The sequence below is a fragment of the Corvus moneduloides genome, chromosome 10, assembly GCF_009650955.1.
Source record: "Corvus moneduloides isolate bCorMon1 chromosome 10, bCorMon1.pri, whole genome shotgun sequence".
Classification (NCBI taxonomy): domain Eukaryota; kingdom Metazoa; phylum Chordata; class Aves; order Passeriformes; family Corvidae; genus Corvus; species Corvus moneduloides.
Window position 1 is genome coordinate 14179758 of NC_045485.1, and position 22197 is coordinate 14201954.

Consider the following 22197-nt stretch of genomic DNA (forward strand, 5'->3'; position numbering starts at 1 on the left):
ACATCGAGAATGAGCACTTTTATGTAACTGTCAGAGTGCAAAATCCTAAAAAATCTGCCAAGTTTAGGCCTCCATGCAGTGCTCTGCTCAGCCCTCCCTCCTTCCCAGGCTGCTCCTTTTGCAGCTTTAACCCAGCACCTCCTCCAGTGAAGCTGCCCCTCTCCTGCCTCACAGCCCCACCTGTGATGATCTGTCACACCCAGTCTCTGCTCTGGTCATAAGCTGATGTTTGTCAGCTCCTTCTGAATTTTGAGCTGCCAGCAAGGGTGCTGAGGAGCTCCTGGGCACACATGGCACGAGATTGCCTTGCAGTAAAAAATCCCCCCTGCACCTTGACTGCAGTCAAAATAAGTGCAGTTTTCCCCCTGGGTTCCCAAGACACACCAAGGAGGATGTAAGTGCCAATGGTTTTCATGAGAAGGCTTTTGGTGGCAGGTTACAGTGGTCAATATGGAAAGACTTCAGGACCAAAGAGAAAAAAAAACTACCAAGGGCTTTAAAGGGCAGAACTATTTCCAGAGCATATCCTAGCCACTCTTTCCATGTGCTTTGCTTGTCAGATCAGAGCAAGATTAAAGCAGCAGAGTAGGAAAAAGCAGCAGGGGACCAGAGCTAATGAGAGTCTGATTAAGTGAGCTGGGAGGTTATGGCTAACCTGAAAGTAAGAGAGCATTTTGAAGGGCGAGAGCTGTAGCAAAGACAAAACAGTAACAGGACACGTGGGAGTCTTCAGCAGGGCAGGAAAAAGAATGAAACAAAAAACTGTGCAGAAGGTAACACCTGTGACACCTCATGGTGGTTGCACAACAAGCCATCCACTACAATATACCCTCAGGAGAGCTCTTACGCTGCCATCAGGGACAGGTTCTCCTGCTTGCAGGACAGCATCTACAGCAACGTAGGACTACAGAGACAAAGAGCAAGGTCATTTGACAGCAACTTATGTCAGCAAAATCTGAATAAAGTTGCTGTTTTCACAAGTCCATTGCTATACAGTGTCGATTTGCAGAATTACTAATTTTGCCATTATGTTGAACCCCAGTTCTGTTCTCCCATCCTTCTTGCTGTCAGCCTAGCATGCTCCTGTGAGCCAGACTTCTGATGGAGCCACAGTGGAGCCCCAGACCTGGGGCATTGCCCCCCATCACTAACACAGACCAGTGCTTCACACCTGGGCAGCAGCAGCATTTGCAACGTCTGAGAGCTTTCAAACACTTCAGCAAAAAACAGCCTTATACAACTCATCAGAAATTGAAACATAAGTCCACAGAGTGCAGAGAAATCACAAAGACCTAGAGATTTTGATTAAAAGGTTTAAAAAAGGGAACACTCACTAGTGTGGGCTGCCAAAGAGGTGAGCTCCTGCCCAGTTCAGGAGCTGCCAGGACCAGCCTGGCTATTGCCCAGCAATAAAACACAGCATAGCCCAGACCCCTTCCTACAGCTTCTCACTTTATCTCTGCCCAGCAAACATCCACCCACAGACCTGCCCTTATCCAGCTAATTCACAGGTCACAGTCAGTCCACACCCAAGCCAGCCGCAGCACAGAGCTGGGCCACCACTGTCCTGTTCCCCAGGACAAGAGGGGAACCTCTTGCTTTCTCAGGCAAGGCAGGCTCCTGGCAAAGCAACAGGAGCAGGGAAAATTCAGAGTAACACAGATGTGAGGAAACCTCTTACACAGCAGAATCGCAAGCAGCTCCAGACCACAGAGACAGTTTGCAGCACCACCAGCAGCCAAGCAGCTCTGTGCTGCACAGCCCAGGGAAGGCTGAACCTAAACACAGAGAAAAACAGACTTGCTGGTAGCACAAGAAAATCCACACAGCCTCTTCCAGCTCATGGCGGGGGAGGGAGCCCTGAGAAGCTGCACAGCCCAGGGCCAGATGGAGAAGTGGAGCAGTGGGGAGTGACAGTTAATCAGTAAATAACACGGGGATTTTTGGCCGTGAAAATGAATGAGAGCAAGGAAAAAAGTGAGGCTATGCCACACTGATGCTGGGGCAGATCTAGAAGTCTTCCAAGGCCACAAGAAGGAAGCAGTTTAAATTACTTTTCTCTAAAACAATAGTAGTATATGTAGGAAACAGCACTGGCTGCTGGGAATAAGCAGTTAAGCAAGGAGATGATCACACTGGAGGCAAAAGGAATGTACAATCTCCCAGCTCATAGCTTAGTTTAGGAGACCCTGAGGAAGCAGGTAACATTCAGAGCACAAAACAGCCAAACCCATCCCTAAATATAGAGCAGGGAAAATACTTTCTAGAGAGGCAGAAAACTTATTTCAGAGTTTTTGCAACATCACAGGACAAACCAAAATCTGCTGAATCTGAAAGCAAAACTGGGGTTTAAGTGCCTTTTACAATCATCCAGGACACAAGAGGAGATAAATCAAATAACAAGGTCTAAAATGAATTTGCTCATGCAGGAGGTCTGTATTGATAGTGTTTGAAGGACAACCTTACATTAGTTGCACAAAAGCACTGGTTCTGCGGTCAGAAAGTTTTTGCCACATCTCCATTACAGAAAGATGAGGCAGCTCCCCCTCCAGCTGTTGCAGAGCCCTCTCTCCCATAGTACTTACAGCACAGCATGATGCTGCTGCCAATCCACCACATAGGCACACAAACAGCAAACCAGAAGTCCAGATGAAACCCTATTAATCTCATATCCTCACGTACAAAAAAGCAGATGAGAGCAGAAGTGATTATATATTAAGGGTAACCTGAGGAGCTGGGAGTGAGAGCAGCTGCCTAAGCTGGTGTTGCCACAGGAATAAATTGATATCAGCTGGCCACAATTAAAGTTTGGGCTGTGATACTTTTCTTCTAAAACAAGGTTTCTATCCATCAGAGCCGTGGGTGTCTACAGCAGCTTCCACATGGGAAGAGTGCAGTCCCACTGTTTATGGAGGCGATTACATCAGCTGGTTGCTTGAGATAATAAGCAATCAGATTTGAAGATCCATGAATTTCCTTCTGACCTATTTTCTGTGATCCAAGGAGAGGGTGATTTTGCCTTCCCATTCAGAACTGCCTAATTCAGAGAACACCTGCAAAGAGACCAAAGCAACCTCCCCATCTGCAAAGGCACTTGTGCAGGCTCCTAGACTGGAACAAGGGTTGTGCAAAAGTGGTGCAGAAAGTCCTGAGCAGCACCGGGCAGGTGCCAGGTACATAGGAAGGGAGACTTCTATCCTTCCCATGGTTTCTGCTCATGGAAAGCATAAAAACCTCATGCTCAGTGTGAATCACTTATTACTGATGCTGCAGAGCCCTAGACAAAACAGAAGAAATTAGCTGGCAGTGGACAAGACAACCAAACATCTGCTTGTACTCATGTGATATGTGACACCAGGGCTGCGTGTTCTAACATCTTAATGGTGTGAAACCAGAGCAAAACCACATGGTGAACAGTTAAAAGGTATTTTTATCTTGTGGAGAAATTTAAATGTATCCATGGCTCTTGCTGTGTACAGGAGGAATCTCTAAGTCCCTAGCAATTAAGGAAAACACACTTGAATTAAAGAGCCATTTTGGTTTTAATTTTTAGATTTCAGGTTTAATTGAGAGATAAGTGTTGACCTTCTGTGCACTCTGCATCTCACTGTGCCTGTTGGACCTGACAATGAGCCTGATGCTTTATTTCATACTCATACACAGTCATGGCCAAGGCAAACTTGGGGTGCTGCTGTCCCTGGGCTGAACCAGGTGGTCAGGAGGGGAAAAGATTCCATGGTGGGGTCTCAGCACTGCCCAAAATAGTTCACCTCTCCTCCTTGCCCAGACAGATGACAGGGACTGCCTTCCTCATGGTTGTTTTGATATGAACAGGCAACAAATTATTTTTTTTTTACCAAAATAAAACCTCTTCCTTGAAGCTATTGTAAGGGCGGCTGCGATCAAAGGTGACTGCGAATGCTGCTGGTGGAAACAGCCATCAGCAGTTTGCGTGACCCAGGGATGGTGTAGACTAGGGAGAAGATAAAGAAGGTCCCGTAGCACCTCCTGTGGTCTATTGTTCAGGACTTCAAAGAGCCCAGGATCTGTAGCCACAGCTAATAGCTGTTATCTTCCAGCAGCAGTAATTAGGAACTAAAGGAGACTCTGAGACACTGACTATAAAGAACCAATAAAGCTACACCTTTTCTGCTTCATTTACTTGATTACTCCTGTTTTCATTATATCCACTCCTCTAGGATGTGGCTTTTAATCCTCCAAGCTGATCTATCCCTATGAATATTCACTGTCAATGATACACATATTGCTGCTGTCTGAATATCCTGAAGCTGCTATCAGTCACGCATTAATCTGACACACAGGTCCTTGGGCTTCATCTAAATTGCAAGTGCAAAATGAGCAAAATGTAAATAACTGGGAGAAGAAAATGCTAAAGTCAGTAAAAGGTGATTTATGGTTTGTCAGTTCAGCTTCATACTAATTTTGTCATGCTGGATTTTGGAGTAGTAACTCATCAAGGCAGCATTTGTTTTAAGTCCACATATTACTTACTGAAGAACCTATAAATGTCACATGTATGTTAAGCAAAGGGGTGTGGAAACAGTGAGTCGGACTGGCAGTGCATCTCCCCAGGGTGTGCCAAGGGGAGGGTAAATATCCAGCAGAGCTTGCAAACATGCCTCCTGCATATCCTCCCCACATTTACTGACACTTGGTTCAAGGAATTCCTAATGCTGGGGTTGTATTTGAATTAGTGACCATCAGGTATTGTCTTCTGTTAATACAATGAATCATTTTTTGAATCCTTGTAAAATTTCCATAGCCTCTCCGCCGTGCAACAGACAACAACTTAACTACAAATTTTGTAAAGGAGTTTTTCCTCATTTGTTGTGGTGAACATATTTCTGCTAGTTTCACTGATGCCCCCAAACCTCGTTTGACAAGAGGCAGAGGATAATCACTCCGTGTTTGTCACAGCACTCAGGCCCTAGCAGACTTCATTGATCTTGCAGTCTGTCGAACTGCCCAAACCCCAGGTCCCACTCCCAGCGCGAGTCTGTGCCGTGGCCCAGCAAATCCCTGCATGAAGGGGATCTGGTGCGTGTCTCCAGGGTGCTGGGTGACACACACAGCTCCAGGAACTTGCTGATGGCTCCGCAGGAACGCCTGGCGTGGCACTCCCGGGCTGCCTCAGCACAGCGCTCCTCGGTCTGCCCGCACTGACCGAGCCGGCCCCGTCCCTTCTAAGAGCTGGGCCAGCTCCAGCCCTTGCGTGCCTTGAGCTGCTCCTGGGACTGGCAGTGCAGCAACAGCGTCCCTGAGCAGGAGAGGGGCTGGCTGTTCGCACAGCAAGGTGCCCGGCGTGCAGGGCAGGCTGAGAACCAGAGGGCGTTCCTGGAGCAGGAACATCACTCATCATTATTTTACACAACATTGTTCATATTTCTTCTTCTACAATGAGAAGGGCAAGAACACTTTTGTCATCAGCTGGTGGGGAGAAACAATAGCTCTGCTCGAGCTGTCACCACCCCGCAGGGGCTGAATCACCGTCACAAGGCGAATCAGCCTCTCGCCTGTTGCTCAGCTCCTTCATCGCGGTGACTCATTCTGGAACAGGGACGGGAGCGAAAGGCGGATGCTGCAACCTCCTCCCCCTACACCAAACCGTGAACCAAACAGGAATCTGTAGCTGGGATCATCTCGGGACAGGCGAGGAGGGCCCGGGAAGCAGCGAGGGGCTCGGAGGGCAAAGGCAGAGCCGGCGCAGGGCGGAGAACGCAGCAGCCGCTGCCCTCGCCCCGGGCACGCGGATTTCTGCTGCTTCTGCAGCCCCTCGGGGGCTGGCTTCCTCCTTGCTAAGTCCATCAGCCCATACAAGTATGAGATCCTGTCTTTCCTTGCTCAGCAAAGGTTCCTCATAAGCAGCAACATTTCTTCTGCCTTCCCTCGGTGAAGAAAGGGAGATTGATTGGTTTCCCGTACCCGGGGTCAGCAGGGCACCCGAGCCTGAGGGATGCTCCGCTGCGCAGACCACTTCAAATAGATTTAAACGGGCGCCACAAGGAGAAGACCTATCCTGGTCTAACACAGCTCATTCTGGAGGGCAGACATGTCAGTCTCTGACCTGAAGGGAGGCAAGCCCCGTGTGTACCTCTGGGCTGTTGGCGCCCGGGCTGAACCCCGAACTCAGCCTCGCACGTCATCCCTGGGCACATCCATCCACCCACAGAGCCGGAGAGGCGGCATCTCACCTGCCGCGTGATGCATTGTAAAACGAGTGCTGCTGATTTCAAGTTAGGAGAGCTCAAAACAGCCTGGAAACGCGTCTCCAGGAAAAGGGTACCATATGCGCCTGCCAAGCGGGGCGGCTCTCGCCGCCGCAGTGAAGCTCCTCTCGTTACTCATCGGCAGTGAAACGCACTGCCAGGCGGGTGGCGAAGAGACGACGCGTTACCAAGATTAGACACAAAATGTATTTTACAGGAGAGCTAAAACTAGTCTGAGGGTAATGAATTTTACAGCATGCTGCCTTTTGGAACATGCTAGAGGGCAATTCCTCCTTCCTCTGGCTTTGCCGCTCCAACGAGCCCCGAGATCGAGTTGCTGCAGGGACTGTGTGAGCACCTGGTCATCCCCAGGGTTCAGGTGAGCAAAAGCACCTCTTGCAACAGGGTGAGGAGGATGCAGCCCTCTCTGCCCTGTGTTGAGGGGCAGCAGTACCTCCTCCCCCTGCCTGCCCCAATGGCACTCTGGCAGGGAACCCCTAAAACCAGCCCATGGGCTGTTTATCACTCACTGAGTGGATCACCCTGGCAGACGAATTCACTCTGGCTTAACTCTTCATGTTTGTGTCTCTCCTGTGTTGCTGCTTGCTTTCCCGGTCTCCACAGCCACTCTTCCCCCGGGTTTCCTCACCTCCACCACCACCCACAGCACAGCTCTGCAATCCATGCCATGCCTTGTGGAGGCTCACAGGACAGTCGGCAAATGCCCTTTCCTGAGCACACGTAGCTGATGGAGGCAGCAGGTGCCATAAGCTGCTATGGGATAATTAATTGTTGAGGCAAGAATTATCTCACTGCTAACAAAAATGTTCAGGCAATTAAGCTTTAAGACATATTGGAGATACTAGCAGTGATTATAATTGTCAGACAAATATTTTGTAGCAATAAATAACATATGAACACGGATTTTTACCAGGTGTTTTAAGCTTGGGCAAAAAGAAGGTATATTTGTTTTCCTACAAGCCTCCCCTCTGCAAAGGCAGTCAGCAAAGCCCATGTACAAGCATTTGCTGGGAAGGAAAATCTCTTCAGCTTGCAGCCCCCGTGTAAGTTCCTCTGTGTATCACGTGTCTTTAACCATGCCTTTTGTGCCTAGAAATCACCTATGTTGTCATACAAACCATATAATGTAAGGCACAGGGGTTTCAGGTGTTACTGAGGAGCCGAGGGAGCCCTGCAGGCAGCATTTCCATTACAAACTGACTGTTCCATGGCTCATGCCATGTGCTGTGTGTGTCGGACCAGCTGGTGCAGAACAGTGCAGGACCCGGCTGCCAAAGCCAGGACACCCCATGGGTGCAAGGGCAGAGACGAGCATCCCCAGTGGCCCAGCTCTTCCCCTGGCAGAGCTCAGGAGCTGGCACAGGGGCTGCAACACAGGCAGTGCTGCTGGGAGGGGAGAGCTCAATGTGCTTCATCCAGGAAGGTTAGCTGTCATCACCCCTTTGGGGAAGCAGAGAGGGTCTAGGAGCTCCCTGAACACCTATAGGGTGAATGAATATGGTGAGCTTTTCACCTGACTCTGCACAGCACAGCTGCTGCTGCAGGGAAAGGCTCAACAGCAAAGACTCTGCCAGGCAAGCAAGGATTCCCACTGCAGGATGGCAGATATCATTGGAAAAGCCCGCAGCATGGCCCATGGTCACGTGCCATGAGTTATAGAGCAGTCCTGCACCCTCTCAGAGTATTTTCTGAGGCACCCAGAGCAGTGGGAACCTCTCTGTGGCATTGTCAGCATCGTTGCAATGCTCCATCAGGGACTAGCACATTTATGAGGCCACCTGGCCCCGCTCCCTTGGGGATTAATGCACCCACAGAGGCTGGTGAATCATTAAGCCCAGGAGAAGCAGTTCTCCCACAGTAATTGCCTTCCCCTTGCACAGTAATGTCTGCAGATAGTACTGACAGCCTTCACTGTGGGGAGCCTCACAGTGTCAGAGTTAGAAAATGGTGTTTGTCTTCCTCCTGACCCTGGGCAGCCTTCAGATGCTCTGGGTTGCCAATTTTATCCCAATAAATAATGGGCTTGATTAGAGATGTTATAGACAGACTGAAAAATAAGCACAAATGACAGGGCTGCTGTTATACCAGAGGGTTATGTTGATGTTATGAACTGATGCTGAAGCTGGGACATGGTGATGGAGACAGTGGGTTCCCAGGCAGGACATTGGTGGTGCCCTTTGTGGATATGTACCCTGAGATACCTCATGTTGTTTTGGGATGTTTTTCCAAAGCTATTCATTGACAGTTCTTCCAACCTGTTTCTAGTACAAACAAAATAAAATATGTTCTACACAAAAGACAGCTGCCACTGTTTACAGCTACTGCAAGGCTCTGTGAGCCTTTGAGTACTAAGTGGGGCATTATCAGCATTTCTGAAAGTTAGAAACAGTCTTGGATGGTGTAGAAGGTGGCAGGAGTCTGAGCAGGGAGCTCAGAAGAGCCCAAGATGCCTGAGCTGCAGCCCAGGGAGGAGGGTCACAGCAGGGGAGGGCCAGAGGGAAGACCAGGAGGGTTACAAATCAGAGGATGAGGGACGTCTGGGGCCCTGCACAGCCACTGCCTGCTGCAGAGCTGGAAGGTGCTGCAAATCCTGTGGGGCCCAGACACAGTCACATCTGAGCAAACTCCCGGTGAGAGCCTCTCTGGAGCAGCTGTCTCTGGAAGCACCAGGATCCATCACAGCCCTGAGACCCTCAGTGCCCAAACATATGTCTGTCATGGCTCAGAAGACTGGGGAGCAGAGGACATGTCTGATGGCAGTGCCTGTTCCTGGAGGCTGAGCTGTGGGTCCCCACCTTGGCACAGCTCTGTGCCCTCTCCAACACAGCACATCAAATAAAAGGCAGCAGTGTGTCACACAGATGAGACATTCCCTCTCTGAAATGCTCCATGACTGCAGCCCAGTCAGGCTTCCCCTCACCTTCCAGATGTTACATGACCTCTAGAGCAACACTGTGCACCAAAACTGGTGCTTCTGTTCCCATCTGACAGGGAAGGGCTCTCCTATCTGGCACTTGTCTGTGTCCCCCAGCTGTAACAGTTTAATTAAAAACCCACCTCTCCCTGCAAACCAGGCACATCAGGAACTCCTGCTGGCAGAAGGGAGCAAGTTGGGCAGGTCTCTGTGCTCCCTAGGAAAGACAAGAAGCTCTGCTTGCCTCAGGGATGGGAAAGGGAGCATGGTAGGCACCAAATCCAGGCTCATGGGAGCAGACCCCCCCACACTGGGTAGCTCTGGGAAGTCTGGGGTTACTTTTCCACAGAAAGATGAAAGATCTCCAGAATAATACTTGGGACTCTTAGTTGCTTCCCCTGTGCCTGCTCAGGACTCATACAGACCTCTCTCCACAAGTAAAGGGCTGCAGATCTGCTCCTTGGGGCCAGGAGCTGATACCGACAACTGACCGCTTTGGCCGGAGAGCCTGGAGCTGCAAGGAGGGAAAAGCCACCAAACCCTCTGTGACTCACACCAAAACCATGCCGTCTGCATTACCAGCCAGGCCTGTAATCAGGCTGCAAAAAGGCTGATCCTGAAGGGGTAGGAGGGTGACACATGGTGGTCATGGTGTTAGAGGGGTCACAGCCCAAGCTGGGGGGCCCACAGGTTGTTCCTGAGTGTGCAGACCCCCAGGGTGGGAGGAGCATCTCCAAGCAGCCATGCCTGCGTTTCCCCCTGGATGCTCAGGGACTGCTGCAGATGCTTCAGTAGGTGTTGCCACTGCCAGCACTCATACTTCCTCCAAAATTAGGTCTTTTAAGGAATGTGATGTTTTAAAAATTCTGCTGCGTGGCTGCAATGTGTACTGGTACAGTTACAGCTGAAGACACATCCACCACCTGGTTACCAGCTGGCTAAAATCCAGCCCTGCCTTTTTGCTGTCAGAAATCCTCCAGAACAGTTTCTGGCCGAGCTAACAGCAGCATTGCCAAAGCAAAATCCCTGTCTGCCCTCTGCTCACTGCTGCAGTGCCTCAGGAGCTCCCATGTGCTCCCCGACCACTCGTGGGATCAAAGCTGCCAGCTCAGCTCAAAGCGCTGCCGAGAGTGGAGCCTAAAGGATGTTTCAGCCAAGCCCTAAAAAAATTTCATCTGCTTTCATACTCACTGCAGTCTAACAGACATCCACAGGGCGCTGGGTAAGTCCTGGTGGATTCCCCTTCTCTCTGTGGTATCAAACCACAATGAATCCTGTCAAAAAGCATATTGAAAGATCTCAGTGATCCTGGCAGTCCCATCTCCATGGCCGGGAGCTGGGTGGCTGGGAGGGAGGCAGCGCCAGACGGGTGCTTTTCAGGAGCAGGAGCTCAACCTGGTGGGCAACCCCTGGAGATGCCAGGCTGTATCATGTGTCCCACCTCCTCAGAGACCTGGCTATCAGCTGGGCTGAGAATTCAGGTGCATTTTTTCCATTTCTGGGATGGAGTTAGCATGCCTGGATGTGTTTTCTAAAGAATTACACAAGAGGGGAAACAGCAGTCAGAAGATGCAGTCCTCTAGGGACCCAACATTTCCTTGGAAGGGGAAAGAAAAAGGCCTGATATTATTTTCAGACACCTGGACATTCTCCCACTCCTGCCTCTCCTGTGTGACCCCCTGTACATGCCAGGCCACACCACTGAGCCCAGCCCACAGACCTGTTTGCTCACAAGGAGCAGCATTAGCAGCAAACTCTCCATTCCAGGAAGAGAGCAGCAAAGCAAAGCCTCAGGTGCTGCTGGGCAGAGCTGTGTGTAAGTGGGCACCCAGGGCCAGGTCAGCTCCTGCACACAGACCTCGGGGCAATGCGAGAAGCTCTGGCATGGGCCTTTGCTGGGAACAGAGCTGGTGATGCTCAGTGCCATGTGGGACATGTGGCATTCGGATGGGATGCATGTCCTGGGAGGGCATCACAGCCCAGACACTGGCACCTGAGCCCTTCTGCTCAGCACAGCTTGAGAGTGGCCACAGCTAGAGAAAACCCCCAAAAATTCATGTTGCTGCTGCTTCACGCTCCACTTAGAAGAATTTCTGAAGGATTTTGGCCTGGGTTTCTGTTATGTTACAAACCAGAGCACAAATGCAGTGGGTCAGAAAGCCACAAAGGCATCTGTGTGCAGGATGCTGCCATGAGTTAGAGGCTGGGAGTGAAGATTGTGGCACAGGGCCTGGGTGCAGCAGCCAGGGCCACAAAGGGCCTTTCAGGGTGGTGGCTGGGCTCAGCCCCAGGGTGTGGTACCAGCCTGTGCCTGGCCAGCAGCACCGGTGCATGGCTCGGCTCTGTCTGTGCTTTGTGCCAACACTGAATCGTCTCTGGTGGATGTGTCACCCCTTGTTCTCATCTGCCAGGGCTGAAAGGGAACTTTTCAAGGCCTGGGGATGATTGTTCACCTCCACCCAGCACTCAGGATACCCAGCTGGGCCACAGCACCGACGCAGGGGGCTGAAAGGACTCCAGGGAGTTCAGCTCAGGGCAGGAACCTTGGGGACAGCCTGTCCTCCCAACCACCCTCCAGTGGCAGCCAGAGCAGGACACACACCCATCTGATGGTAGGATCCCTGTAACGTCCTCCAGATGCCACACTGTCCCCCACTGGCACCCCTGCCACATCCCTGTGTGCCCATCTCACCCTGCAGCATCCCTGCACCCTGCTGCCCCACAAAACACTCACCCACACCTCCCAACAGCACTGAGTCTGCACGGGAAACTTGCTTTTAGAAACAATAGCAGAAAATAAAAGTCTACAAAGCTCCCGGGAGCCCAGGAGCCTCTTGCTGCCCCTCCACCCCAACTCACCCTGCCAAGCCACTCACTCATTAGTGCTACAACACAGCTGGAAGTGCATTGATCTGGATGATAATTAGCCCAAGGGATCTCCCAGGAGCTGAGAAACAAGGGAGGAGTTCAGAAGGACTCGAAGGATGAGGAAAAAGGGTTGCATCCCTGGGAATGCTGTCCAGGCAGTATCAATCCAAGCAGGGCTGGGCTGGGTTGTGCCAGCGTTTGGCCCCCTCTTTCCTGTGCAGAACCCAGGTTTCCAGGCAGGCCAGTGGTGCTCCTGGTGGGAAGTGCTGCTCCACAGCAGGTGAGCTCCTTGCTGAGGCATGCAGTGCTACAGGAAACTCCTGTAGACAGCACAGAGAGGTAGGGCTGTCCCAAAACATCAGCAAATCCCTGTCTCCATGGGGTGGAAGGTGATTCCCTCCTCTGCAAATATTTCTGCCAAGCATAGCTAATCCCCACAGAGCAGGCTTGGAGATGCAAGGAGCAGGGTGGCATCCAGAGGAGCTTCAGGGAAAGCATTGCCAGCCAGAGGAAAGCAGCTCGCTCTGCTCCTGCTGATCCAGCACCCTCTGCTGTGTGCCAGCACCCAGCCAGAGTCACACTCACTGCAGCCACATCCACAGGCTACAGAGGGACAGCAGGGACCTCTGCACAGGGAGAAGCAGCAGGAGGGTCAAGAAGCAGAGGCAGGACAAAGAGGGAGCCTGTGACCCCCTGGTGCCACCAGGACCATTCCCAAGTGCAGCAGGCTGAGTGTGAGCAGTGTCAGCATGCCAGGAGCATCCCCATCAGAGCAGATCTCCCCTTGCCCCTGAGTGCTGCTCTTGCCCTGAGCAGGATCGTGGGCTCTGTCCATTGCAGAGAGGGGTCAGACTGGCATTGCAGGGATGAATCCAGACCAGTGGGGCTGAAGAGCAGCATCCGCCATCCCCACTCCAGATGGAATGCACAGCCATAGGCAGGGCTGAAATGGGGTCCTGAGCCATGGTCAGCATGGGGAACCCCAGCTGGCACTGGCAAGGTCCTACTGACCCATCAGGGAGTAAGATCTTTCTCTGGTTTTAAACTTATGGCAGATTCAGAGATGAGACATCAAGAATAACCCAGACCTTTTACTTAACCAGTCTATAATTTTTCTGGTCTCTCCTTCAGCCCAGTTGCACTTTGATTCTCATGACAACAAATAGCCCAGTTTCACTGTGTGGTAGATTGGATCCTGATAAAGTTTCCCACAATACCTCCAAGATCTCAGATAGGAGAGGCACCAAATACTCACCCTGTTTTCATGGATACAACAGAAAGCTGCTGCTTTCTGTGCTAGTAATACCCATCTCTGGGTGGGCTGGCTCCGATGCTCTGGCAGCATTAAGACTCCTAAGGCCTGAAAAACTGGCTGGAAGTCTCTGTGGCAATGTGTTATCTCACAAGATTTATGGTTCATTCTGCTCCAGGCAAAGTCAGAAATATCACCACAGTGATCACTCTGGATATTACTGCATTTTTAGGGTACTGCTCTGACATTCACAGCAGGGGAAGAAATGAGCATTTACACTTTCACCTCCAGCTTCAGCAAGGACCTTTCTGGGGGTTTGAGATGTGGTTTTTCAGAGACAAGGTGAGCAGGCTCCGGTTGCTTCCCAACTTGCAATTCTGGCTAGAAAATAAAGTAAGGTTGTGCTCAAAGATGAATGCCTGCACAAGACCAGGAGGGGGATTTTAGTTTTGGACATAAAAGACTAAACTCATAGGACTAGACTGTTGGGAAAGACAAAACCTTTCTGCAGTGCCCCATTTGCTGATGGAGAGATAAGCAGTGAGGGGAGCAAACACCCCAGGCACCAGCACACTGAAGCCTGTCAGACAAGCAAAGGGAGGACAGCCCAAAGTCCCTGGCGAGGCCTGCACCTGGTCTAGGATGGCTGCAGGGAGGCTGCAATTCCCAGAGGGCACAGCTCCTCAGCAGCACAGATCCCAACTGGTTTGTGGGTGGGCTGACCCGCTTGCTGCCCAGCTGAGAAACCAGAGCACCCCTGCTTTGGGAGAGTTCTGTTTCCCCAGGACTCATGTGGGTGGTGAGGACAGGTCTCCCAAGCTTTTCTGCTGAAGATGTCCCACATCACACAAGTAATTGCACAACCTTGCGCTAGGGAAGGGAGGGATAGGATGACTGGAAGAGGCTGTAGCCAGGTCCACTCCCTCTTCCAGTTCATTATGGTGGCAGAGCCCCAGAAAGTCAGAAACACTCATATGTGATCAGGGACAGATGCTGACAAAAAAGCACCTTCAAATAACCACAAACAAAACACTATGTTAGCAAAAATTATTTTCAGATAACAACCTACATCTTAGTCAGACTCCTCACCCCTACACTACCCACAGACTGCAGGGAGCTGCCTGCTGGCTATGGAAGCAGAACAGCCTGATTTGTGGTTTTCAGGCAGCCCTGAGGTCCTGAGACCCTTTGGAAGACAGAAAATGGTAGCCAGCTACCTCCACTGTCCCTCACTGGTTGCAGGAGAGCTGCAGGATGGCATCTGTGCCACTGCATGTCCCTTTCTGCATGGTGGGTATGGCAGTCCCCAGAAACAGGCCAAGCTGGCACCCCTGTGTTTGCCATCACCACCCTCCGTGCTGGCAGGGGTGGTGCTGAGCCTGCTCCAGGCAGTCTGTCCCTGCAGCTGACAGTGGAGATGTGCTGCCCCATCTGACTGCCAGCATTGGGGCATATTCACAGTGTCCCTTTCACCCACCACCCAGCAAGGGTCGTGATGCTCAGGTGATGGCTGGTGATAAGCAAGGGGTGGCCATCCGTGCGACTGGTGCACAGGCTGCTCCTGGCCTTGGCATCTCCTGCTTCTTGCACTCCTGCTCAGTGAGGAAGAATTCCCTGCTTGCTGCTTTGGTGGTACCAGGCCAGCACTTCCTCTTCTACAGGGAAGCATCAGTTTAAGCCCACAGTACCCCAAGGCTGCACAGCTACATCGCTGTTGGGAAAGAGGGGAGAGAAACCAGTGCTGTGATCCTGAGCGGTACCTTCCCAGGGAAGTGTCATCAGATCTGTGAGTTATGCTTATGATTCCCTTCTTGTTTTCTGGAAAGATACTTTCTTTCCAGAGCCACAGCCCCTGGAGTGCCAGCAGCTGCACATATGCCTTGAAGCAAGGCCCCCGTGGCTTCAGTCCAACCTCAGAACAGACAGAGATTTGACTTTGTAGCTCAGTGACTGAGCCACTTTTATGTTTAGTTGAGGACATATTTAATTGTTATATTTAATTCAGTTGGGGAAGACATCCTGTGCTCTGCTGTTTAACAATGCCTGAACATGAGTGGTCCTTTCTGCTTTTCTGTTTCCAGAGCAGTCCTGTTTCCAAACTGCCACTCCAGGACCAGCCAGACCCACAGGGCTGAGACCCAGGAGGGAGCCTGGGCCAGACTCTGCCAGGATGTGGGAGCTGAGACATGGGGCTGGGAGCAGATCTCTTGAAGGTGTGCGAATTTCTGGTTGTGAGATGATCTCCTGGTTAACTGGGAAATCCCTGCACTTCATCCTGATAAGGTGGCAGTAAGGAGTCACTAAATGCTGGTACTCACCACTCCCATCATTAGGAGCAAAAAGTAGGTAGGACTTCTGAAGTGGGTAGGACTTCATGATTTCCACATTATGGCTCAGAACAAGATGTAACAGCTGTAGTTAAAATTACTCCATCTCTGCTACTTCCCACCACCCAAGGGAAAGGTATTTTTAATTCCAGGTTGCCTAAGGGATACTGCACAGTGAGATCTTTTGCATCATTGCCAAGGGTCTTTGCCTGGCAAGAAATCTGGGAAGAGAGAGCCCTTCCTGCAGCCAGCTGGGACCAGACTGGAGCCCAGGTGTGGGCATGCCTACGGAATGACCTCTCCAGGCTCCCCAGCTCCTCCTGAGCAAGCAGAAGCTGCCACTGAGGCAGCCTTGAGAGTGCAGAGGACCAGGTGTCTGGCCAAGTTCTCTTTTTTTCTTCTCAGTTTTCAAATAAACTTGGGCTGAAGCTATTCCAGAAGCTGCAGTGGCACTGTGCAGGCAGGACCTTGAGTGCTCTGAGTCAAAAGGACAGTCATGCAAACCCAGAGGGGATTAGCTTTTAATGCGCTTCTCAGGGCAAACCCTGAAATCAGGGGATTGCCAAGATCCCAGCAGGAAAACTAGCCAGCTTGCTGCCCTCCTGACCACAAATCCACTACCAAACTCTCCCAGTGTCAGGAAAACTCACACAGAAATGTTGGAACAGCTATGGATGCACAGCAGCACCCCAGCCATTGCCTCCCCATCATATGAAACCACACAGCTCCATTACTTGCATTGCAGGGTAGCAGGACAGTCACACCTTGTCCGGCCCTGGTGCGGTGGCACAGCTCCAGTTCCCTGAGGCCACCTCATGGGAGAGTTCAGGAGCCTCCAGAAGAGATGCTGTGTAGACATCAGAGCAGTTATCCCTGCTCAGCTTTATCCTTCTGGCTGGGAATGAACACGGTGCTGTTGGAACACCTGCTAGGTTTGCTCCCAGGGGTCTCTGAGCTAAACTGAGATATCCTGGCTGTGCACTCAGTTTCCTCTTCACTGATGTCTGTATTAAAACCCAGCAGCAAAATTGGGAGGTAGCATCCCAGCTGGAATTACACGATTTTTTATGCTACTTAGCATTTTAAGAGCTAAATTTTAGACTACAAGAACTTCCCTTGTAAAGGCTTTTCTCTCTCTGCTGTGTCACCTGCAGCAGACAGTGTTATCCAGGTGTTTTGCTCTGCTTTGCAATGAAGTCCTTATGCCTGCTGGGTAGTTCATACTCATGCTTTGTCCCAGAGAAGAGTCCTTGTGTTGGAAAACAAGGCAATAAGCCCTGTACTCAAGATACAGCTACCACTGCTGGGATTTTGGAGAAAATCAGGAAGGTCTGGAAACCAGCCTGTCTCTCCCTGGAATTTATTTGGAATCTGACAGTGACCTGTGGTGTGCTTCCCTGCTGAATCACTGCCACAACCCTCCCTCTTCAGAGCTCAGTTTCCTTTCCTGATCCCTTAGGAATAATCCATAATAATCCTTTGTAATCTGCAAGAGTCCACTACAAATGCAGGTTTAAGAGCTGTGAATACCCAGAGTCCAGGGGTTATGCATCTCTGTCACGAGATGCAGGACACAGCTGGTACTCCTACAAAAGTCTTGCAGTATCCAGTGCAGCCAATGTAAGGCTCAAGACTGCAAATAAGCCTGTGAATGATGTGTGTGTGTGTGTGTGTGTGTGACCACTATAGAATATGAGCCTTCATCTTACATATTTCAAAAATGAAGAGAGGGAGCCTCTGAATTTTGTTACCATTCATGTATACATTTATTAAGTCAAAGGAGTTTGATCATGTCACAGTATGTTACTAGAGCACATGAGATCTTTTCTTCTTAACTTCACTAACAATGGTTATTAATTATTTTTGCTTTTCAAGCTTTAAAAAATTTACTCTTCCTGAATTCCCCATGAAAGGGTCTTTTTTTTTTTTCCTTTTCTTTTCTTAAAGTACAAAACAAATGTTTCTCAGACATGTAAACAACCATTATGGAAATGAGACTGCTCCTAAAGTTAACTTTATTGTTATGGATGTTCTGACAGATCTACATCATGTTGCATGTATTTCAGCTCAGTGACTCCTTCAATGGAGGTTATTATTGTTATCGTCACCTGTGCTGCTGTACTGGAGGCCTGGTCAGGGTTAAGGCCCTTCTGTACAAGGTGCTGTACAAATACTTGGCTGTAACTGAAGTCCCTGGCAAGAAGGGTATTCACTGATGTGACTATAACCCACACGTAGCCCACTGGAGCTCCATCTGCTCCACAGCGTTCCACACAAATCACAGGAGCTCAAGGAAAATTCTTCTCCAAGCTAACTCTGGAGTTCATGTTCAGATACCGGTGAAGAGAAGGGAAATGTCACTGCAGGCCAATCCTGACACCTGCAGTCCTGTGCGTAAAGCTGCTCACAGTCATGGGAATGCTCATAAGAGTAAGAAACTCCTGCGGGGAAAGTCTACAAGGTTGAGTCCCTGGGTCATTGAACTCCTTTGCAAGACAGCATGTGGGAAAAGCAGATTGGTTCCTTTTCTCTAATGTTTCATCAGTATAATTCTAAGAGAGAAAGGGACAGGGTCAGTTGCTCAGTTTCAGCACCTTGAGCATTTTGAGTTCTGATCCCCAAATTAAAGAAGTCTCTGCTCCGCCTTGGGCTACTGTGACCAGGCCTGGAAAAGTCAGTTGGACATTCTTTGTCATGAGGAAGCAGTGGTTTGCCATTTGAGCATGGAGGGAGTCTGTTTTATGGTGTGAAGGCTGAATCCTAGGCAGGAATTGTGAAGATTGTGTTCAGCCATCAGCACAAATTATTCTGAAAACACTTCAGAGCAATTGCAGTCTAAATAATGATTATAGCTTCATATTTGAGGTGAAAAAAGAAAGAATTACATGAAATAAACAGCAAAGAATCATTGTCCCTGCACAAACATAACATATTCCTGCCTATGAAACATCCCTTGCAAATTACTGCCCTTTAGGTTATGTCAGATATTTAAATGAACCCTTTAGAGCTAAAATACAGTACTTTGAAATGAGGTTAGAAAAATTTAAGAAGGACTAATGGGAAGTGTGTACAAAGCTCTCCTTAAAACAAATTTCCCACCTGGGTAGCTTATGAGTGTGAGGCCTCAGTAGACGTAGAGCCGGTCTGCGATGGCAGCGGGCATGTGGGTCATGATCTGCATGCGCAGCCACCAGTAGTAATCCATGGGGTGGTAGCGGGTGTAGGGGGCCGTGGCGGTGAGCGCGTGCGCCACGCTCTCGATGACCGGCGAGGTGTCCCTCGAGCCACTGTTGCAGTATGACTCCATCTTGCTGACCTGCTCGTCGAAGTACTTCCTGCCGTAGTCCTTGCGCACGATCTCGGGGAGCTCATCCCACATTTTGTCGGCGATGGCTTTGATCCGCTCGGGGCTGTACAGGTTGGTGCCGGCGATGAAGTTGCCGGGCTCCACAATGCTGACCATGACGCCCTGGGGCTGCATCTCATAGCGCAGGCAGTCGGAGAAGGCTTCCACACCGAACTTGGTGATGCAGTACGGTGACCGGGCAGGGCTGCCCATCCGCCCCATCATGCTACTGATGTTCACCACACGACCTAGGCAGAGGCCGGGCAGAGCACAGCTGAGCCATGGTACCTGACTTGGAGCAGGTACCTGGCACACACCACCCCACACATTCCTGAACGTGCATCCACCCACCCACCCACTAAGGGCTGCCTGGCAGAAGTGCTCACGGCTCTGCCTGAGCAGTGCTGTCCTAGGCAATGGCCTTCAGGCAGAAGAACAAGCCCACTGCTTATGCTCCTTGGTTCATTCTACCTGAGGGAACAAGCACATGTGACACACAAAGCTCAGTGCTATGGGAAATACAGGAGAGGCTGGACACAGCCTGCAAGGGGCGAAACAGGATTGCTTTGCAACAATTTGGACTGAGCCCAGACATGTGAAAGTAGGAGCAAGGTAAGCTGCTGGCACCAAAGCTGAGCTTGTTTACTTGCAAATCAAAGGCCAGTGGTGGCTCAGTGTCTGCTTCCCAAAAGGGAATGGATTGCTCCTGCCCCACCAATGGGCAGAGCAGCTTAAATCCACTGCACTCTTTTTCATGAGACAGCTGGGTTATGGCTCCAGGCACAGAAGTCTTTCTCCCCTCCAGAAGCTATCCATTTGGGCTGGGGAAAATGCTGGTAAGAGGCCGTGGGCGCTGTAGTCTAGGCAGAGGTTGGAGTTCTCTGCACTTTCTTTCAGGGCTCATTGCTAAGTTGTGTCAGAAAGAGAAACTGACCTCAGGACAACCTTCCATGGCTGCCCAGGCCAGATCCAGCCCAGGTCTGCAGCACAGGGCAACATTGTTAATGCCTGTGGATGCCTCAAGAGTGAAAAATACCCTCATTTAGTCAGGTAGCAGGCCCTAGCACAGGAAAACTTTTGCCCCTTGATGCTGAGACCTCTGCAAGCTCCAGGTCTGCATGCCTTTGTTGTACAACCCCCTCTTCTCCTACATCACAGCTCCCAGAGTAACAGCGCAAAATGACAACTTCCCTGCAAGAAGCTTTTTACACTGCTGCTGCCCACCCTGCCACAGCTGGTTTTCATATAGCAGGCAGGAATGCTCCTGGCACTGTAATTTATTGTGAGCTGCAGCTTCTGAACAGGTCAAAGAAGGTATAATGGATGTGTGGGATGTTGCAGGAGAAGGCAGCATATATGGGAAAGAGAAATAATAACTGGTTTTCAGGCCTGCTGCCTTGCTGTGTAACTCAAAGAGGTGAGGCAATCTGTGTGTCTGCTGGGGGCCACATTCTGTCTGTAAAGGTAGGAAGGTGGCCGATGGCACAGAGAGAAGTGCCATACACCTTCTGGCCCCTAACACAGCCAGATGTGGCAGGCTGAGGGACCTGCTACAGGGAGAGCCAGTCAGGAACTCTGCCACTCACCCTTTGACCTCCGGATGAGCGGGAGGAAAGCCTTGGTGGTTCGCACGGTCCCCCACAGGTTCACTTCAGCTACCTCCATGTAGGTGTCCATGCTGGTGAATTCAACTTCCCCAAATGTGGAGATCCCGGCATTGTTTACCAGCCCCCAGAGCCCTACAAGACAAAAAATCACGCACCATTACTTGTGCTAATAGATTATTGAACTACACAACGGAGCTTTTCATTACAACTTGTGATGGTAAAGACCAGATAGAAAAGAGTCCAGAGCACACTTTAGTCTCCTGAGCAAATATAACCCATGGGGATCTGCCTGTGTCACCCAAATCTGCAGGCACAAAGTACTGTGAATGAGGCTTCTCAGGAAGTTCTGAGCCAGCAGAGAACTTCAACCTTGTCTAAGCTGTTCTCCTTGCCACTCTCTTTTTATCCATAGTGATTTTTTAAAAGAAGCAAAGTATACAATGCAAATAACAAGAATAGGAATGACCTTGTAAGAAACAAAAGAGTAATTCTTTCAAAGTAAAATCCCTTCTGTCACCACAAGAACTAGAGCGTCTGCAGTGCTAGGAAGGAGGGTGTAGGCATGGGCGAGCATGCATGCCATGGCCTCTCTCTTTTATTCTGCTGCAACCAAAATGGCAATAACTGAAGCTACCTACTTACTTGGCAATAAAAAGAAAGATTAAAAAGGAATTTTGAAAAAAATGAACTCACTTCATCTAATATTCTAATTGTACAGGAAACATGATGAGAAGAGTCTGAGAAAGGCTTCTATCAGGCTGTTTAGAAAACTCACTGTTATCTGTTGACTGTGTCCAGATCTGTTATCAGAAAAAGCCCAGAAAAGGCAACTTCATCCTGGCCTGTTCTTGAGAACACAGAGCTAGAAAACTTAATTTATACAGAAGATCCATACAAAAAAATTAAATACAAAGAAAATCAAAAGAACTAGGTTTGCAAAATCAGAACCAGAACATTACTGGTTGTTCTGCTTTAAAACAACCTTGTGTTGAATGTGGATATCCTGTAGGAGAAAAATGTACTTCACCAAAGGGTGGAAAGGTTTCAGAAATGTATGAGCAAAAGCAATTTTCACAGTACTGGAGCAGAATTTGCTGTCATCACCTCAGTGGAACGAAGTAGGCAGGCTAAGAAAATCAGTACAGCTACCCCCTGCACTCTAAAGGGTAGTATCTACAATAACATTAATGATACCCAGCTGGCTTCACAGGAAATTCTTTGGAAAACCTCTCCATTTCCTTTCCCTTTTGAAAGAGTGGGGGAGAAACTTCCATTGTTAATTCCCAATCTTTGGGCACTGGGCAGGTTTTACAACAGAAAGGGAGTCACAATAAACTTCAGTTCACGGGAACAAAGCACTAATCCTAGAGCCTTGAATACCACTCTGTTTTTGCCAATGTCCCTACAGGAGCTAGTGGAGAACAAAGCAGGTTCCTTTGTAGACGCTGTGTGAAGTGGGAAGCTCCTTTCTGATTTGGCACAATATCCAAACGGGCCAATTGCTCTGCCCTCCTGCCCGTCAAAGATTTGTGTCCTTCAGTCACATGCTCAGCTTTTGAAATATGCCCTGACAATGCTCTTGGAGCCCAGCCGAGGGAGCTCCTGCCCCCTCCATCGCCTCAGAGCCCACTGCAT

The 22197-nt window shown here is 50.0% G+C and overlaps 1 protein-coding gene across 2 annotated transcripts in view; it reads right to left on the minus strand.

The window, feature by feature from the left end:
* Positions 1-22197, minus strand: part of BDH1 (3-hydroxybutyrate dehydrogenase 1) — a 58856-nt gene that overhangs the window by 25440 nt on the left and 11219 nt on the right. The window contains exons 6-7 of one of the 2 annotated variants that reach the window (XM_032119004.1): positions 20542-20694; positions 18709-19203 (exon numbers count right to left, since the gene is read on the minus strand). In XM_032119004.1, the coding sequence (XP_031974895.1) occupies positions 18734-19203; positions 20542-20694 (623 nt within the window). In that variant the 3' untranslated portion in view covers positions 18709-18733. Of the gene's footprint in view, positions 1-17351; positions 19204-20541; positions 20695-22197 lie in introns of those variants that run through there. The other variant, XM_032119002.1, reaches the window with a different exon arrangement.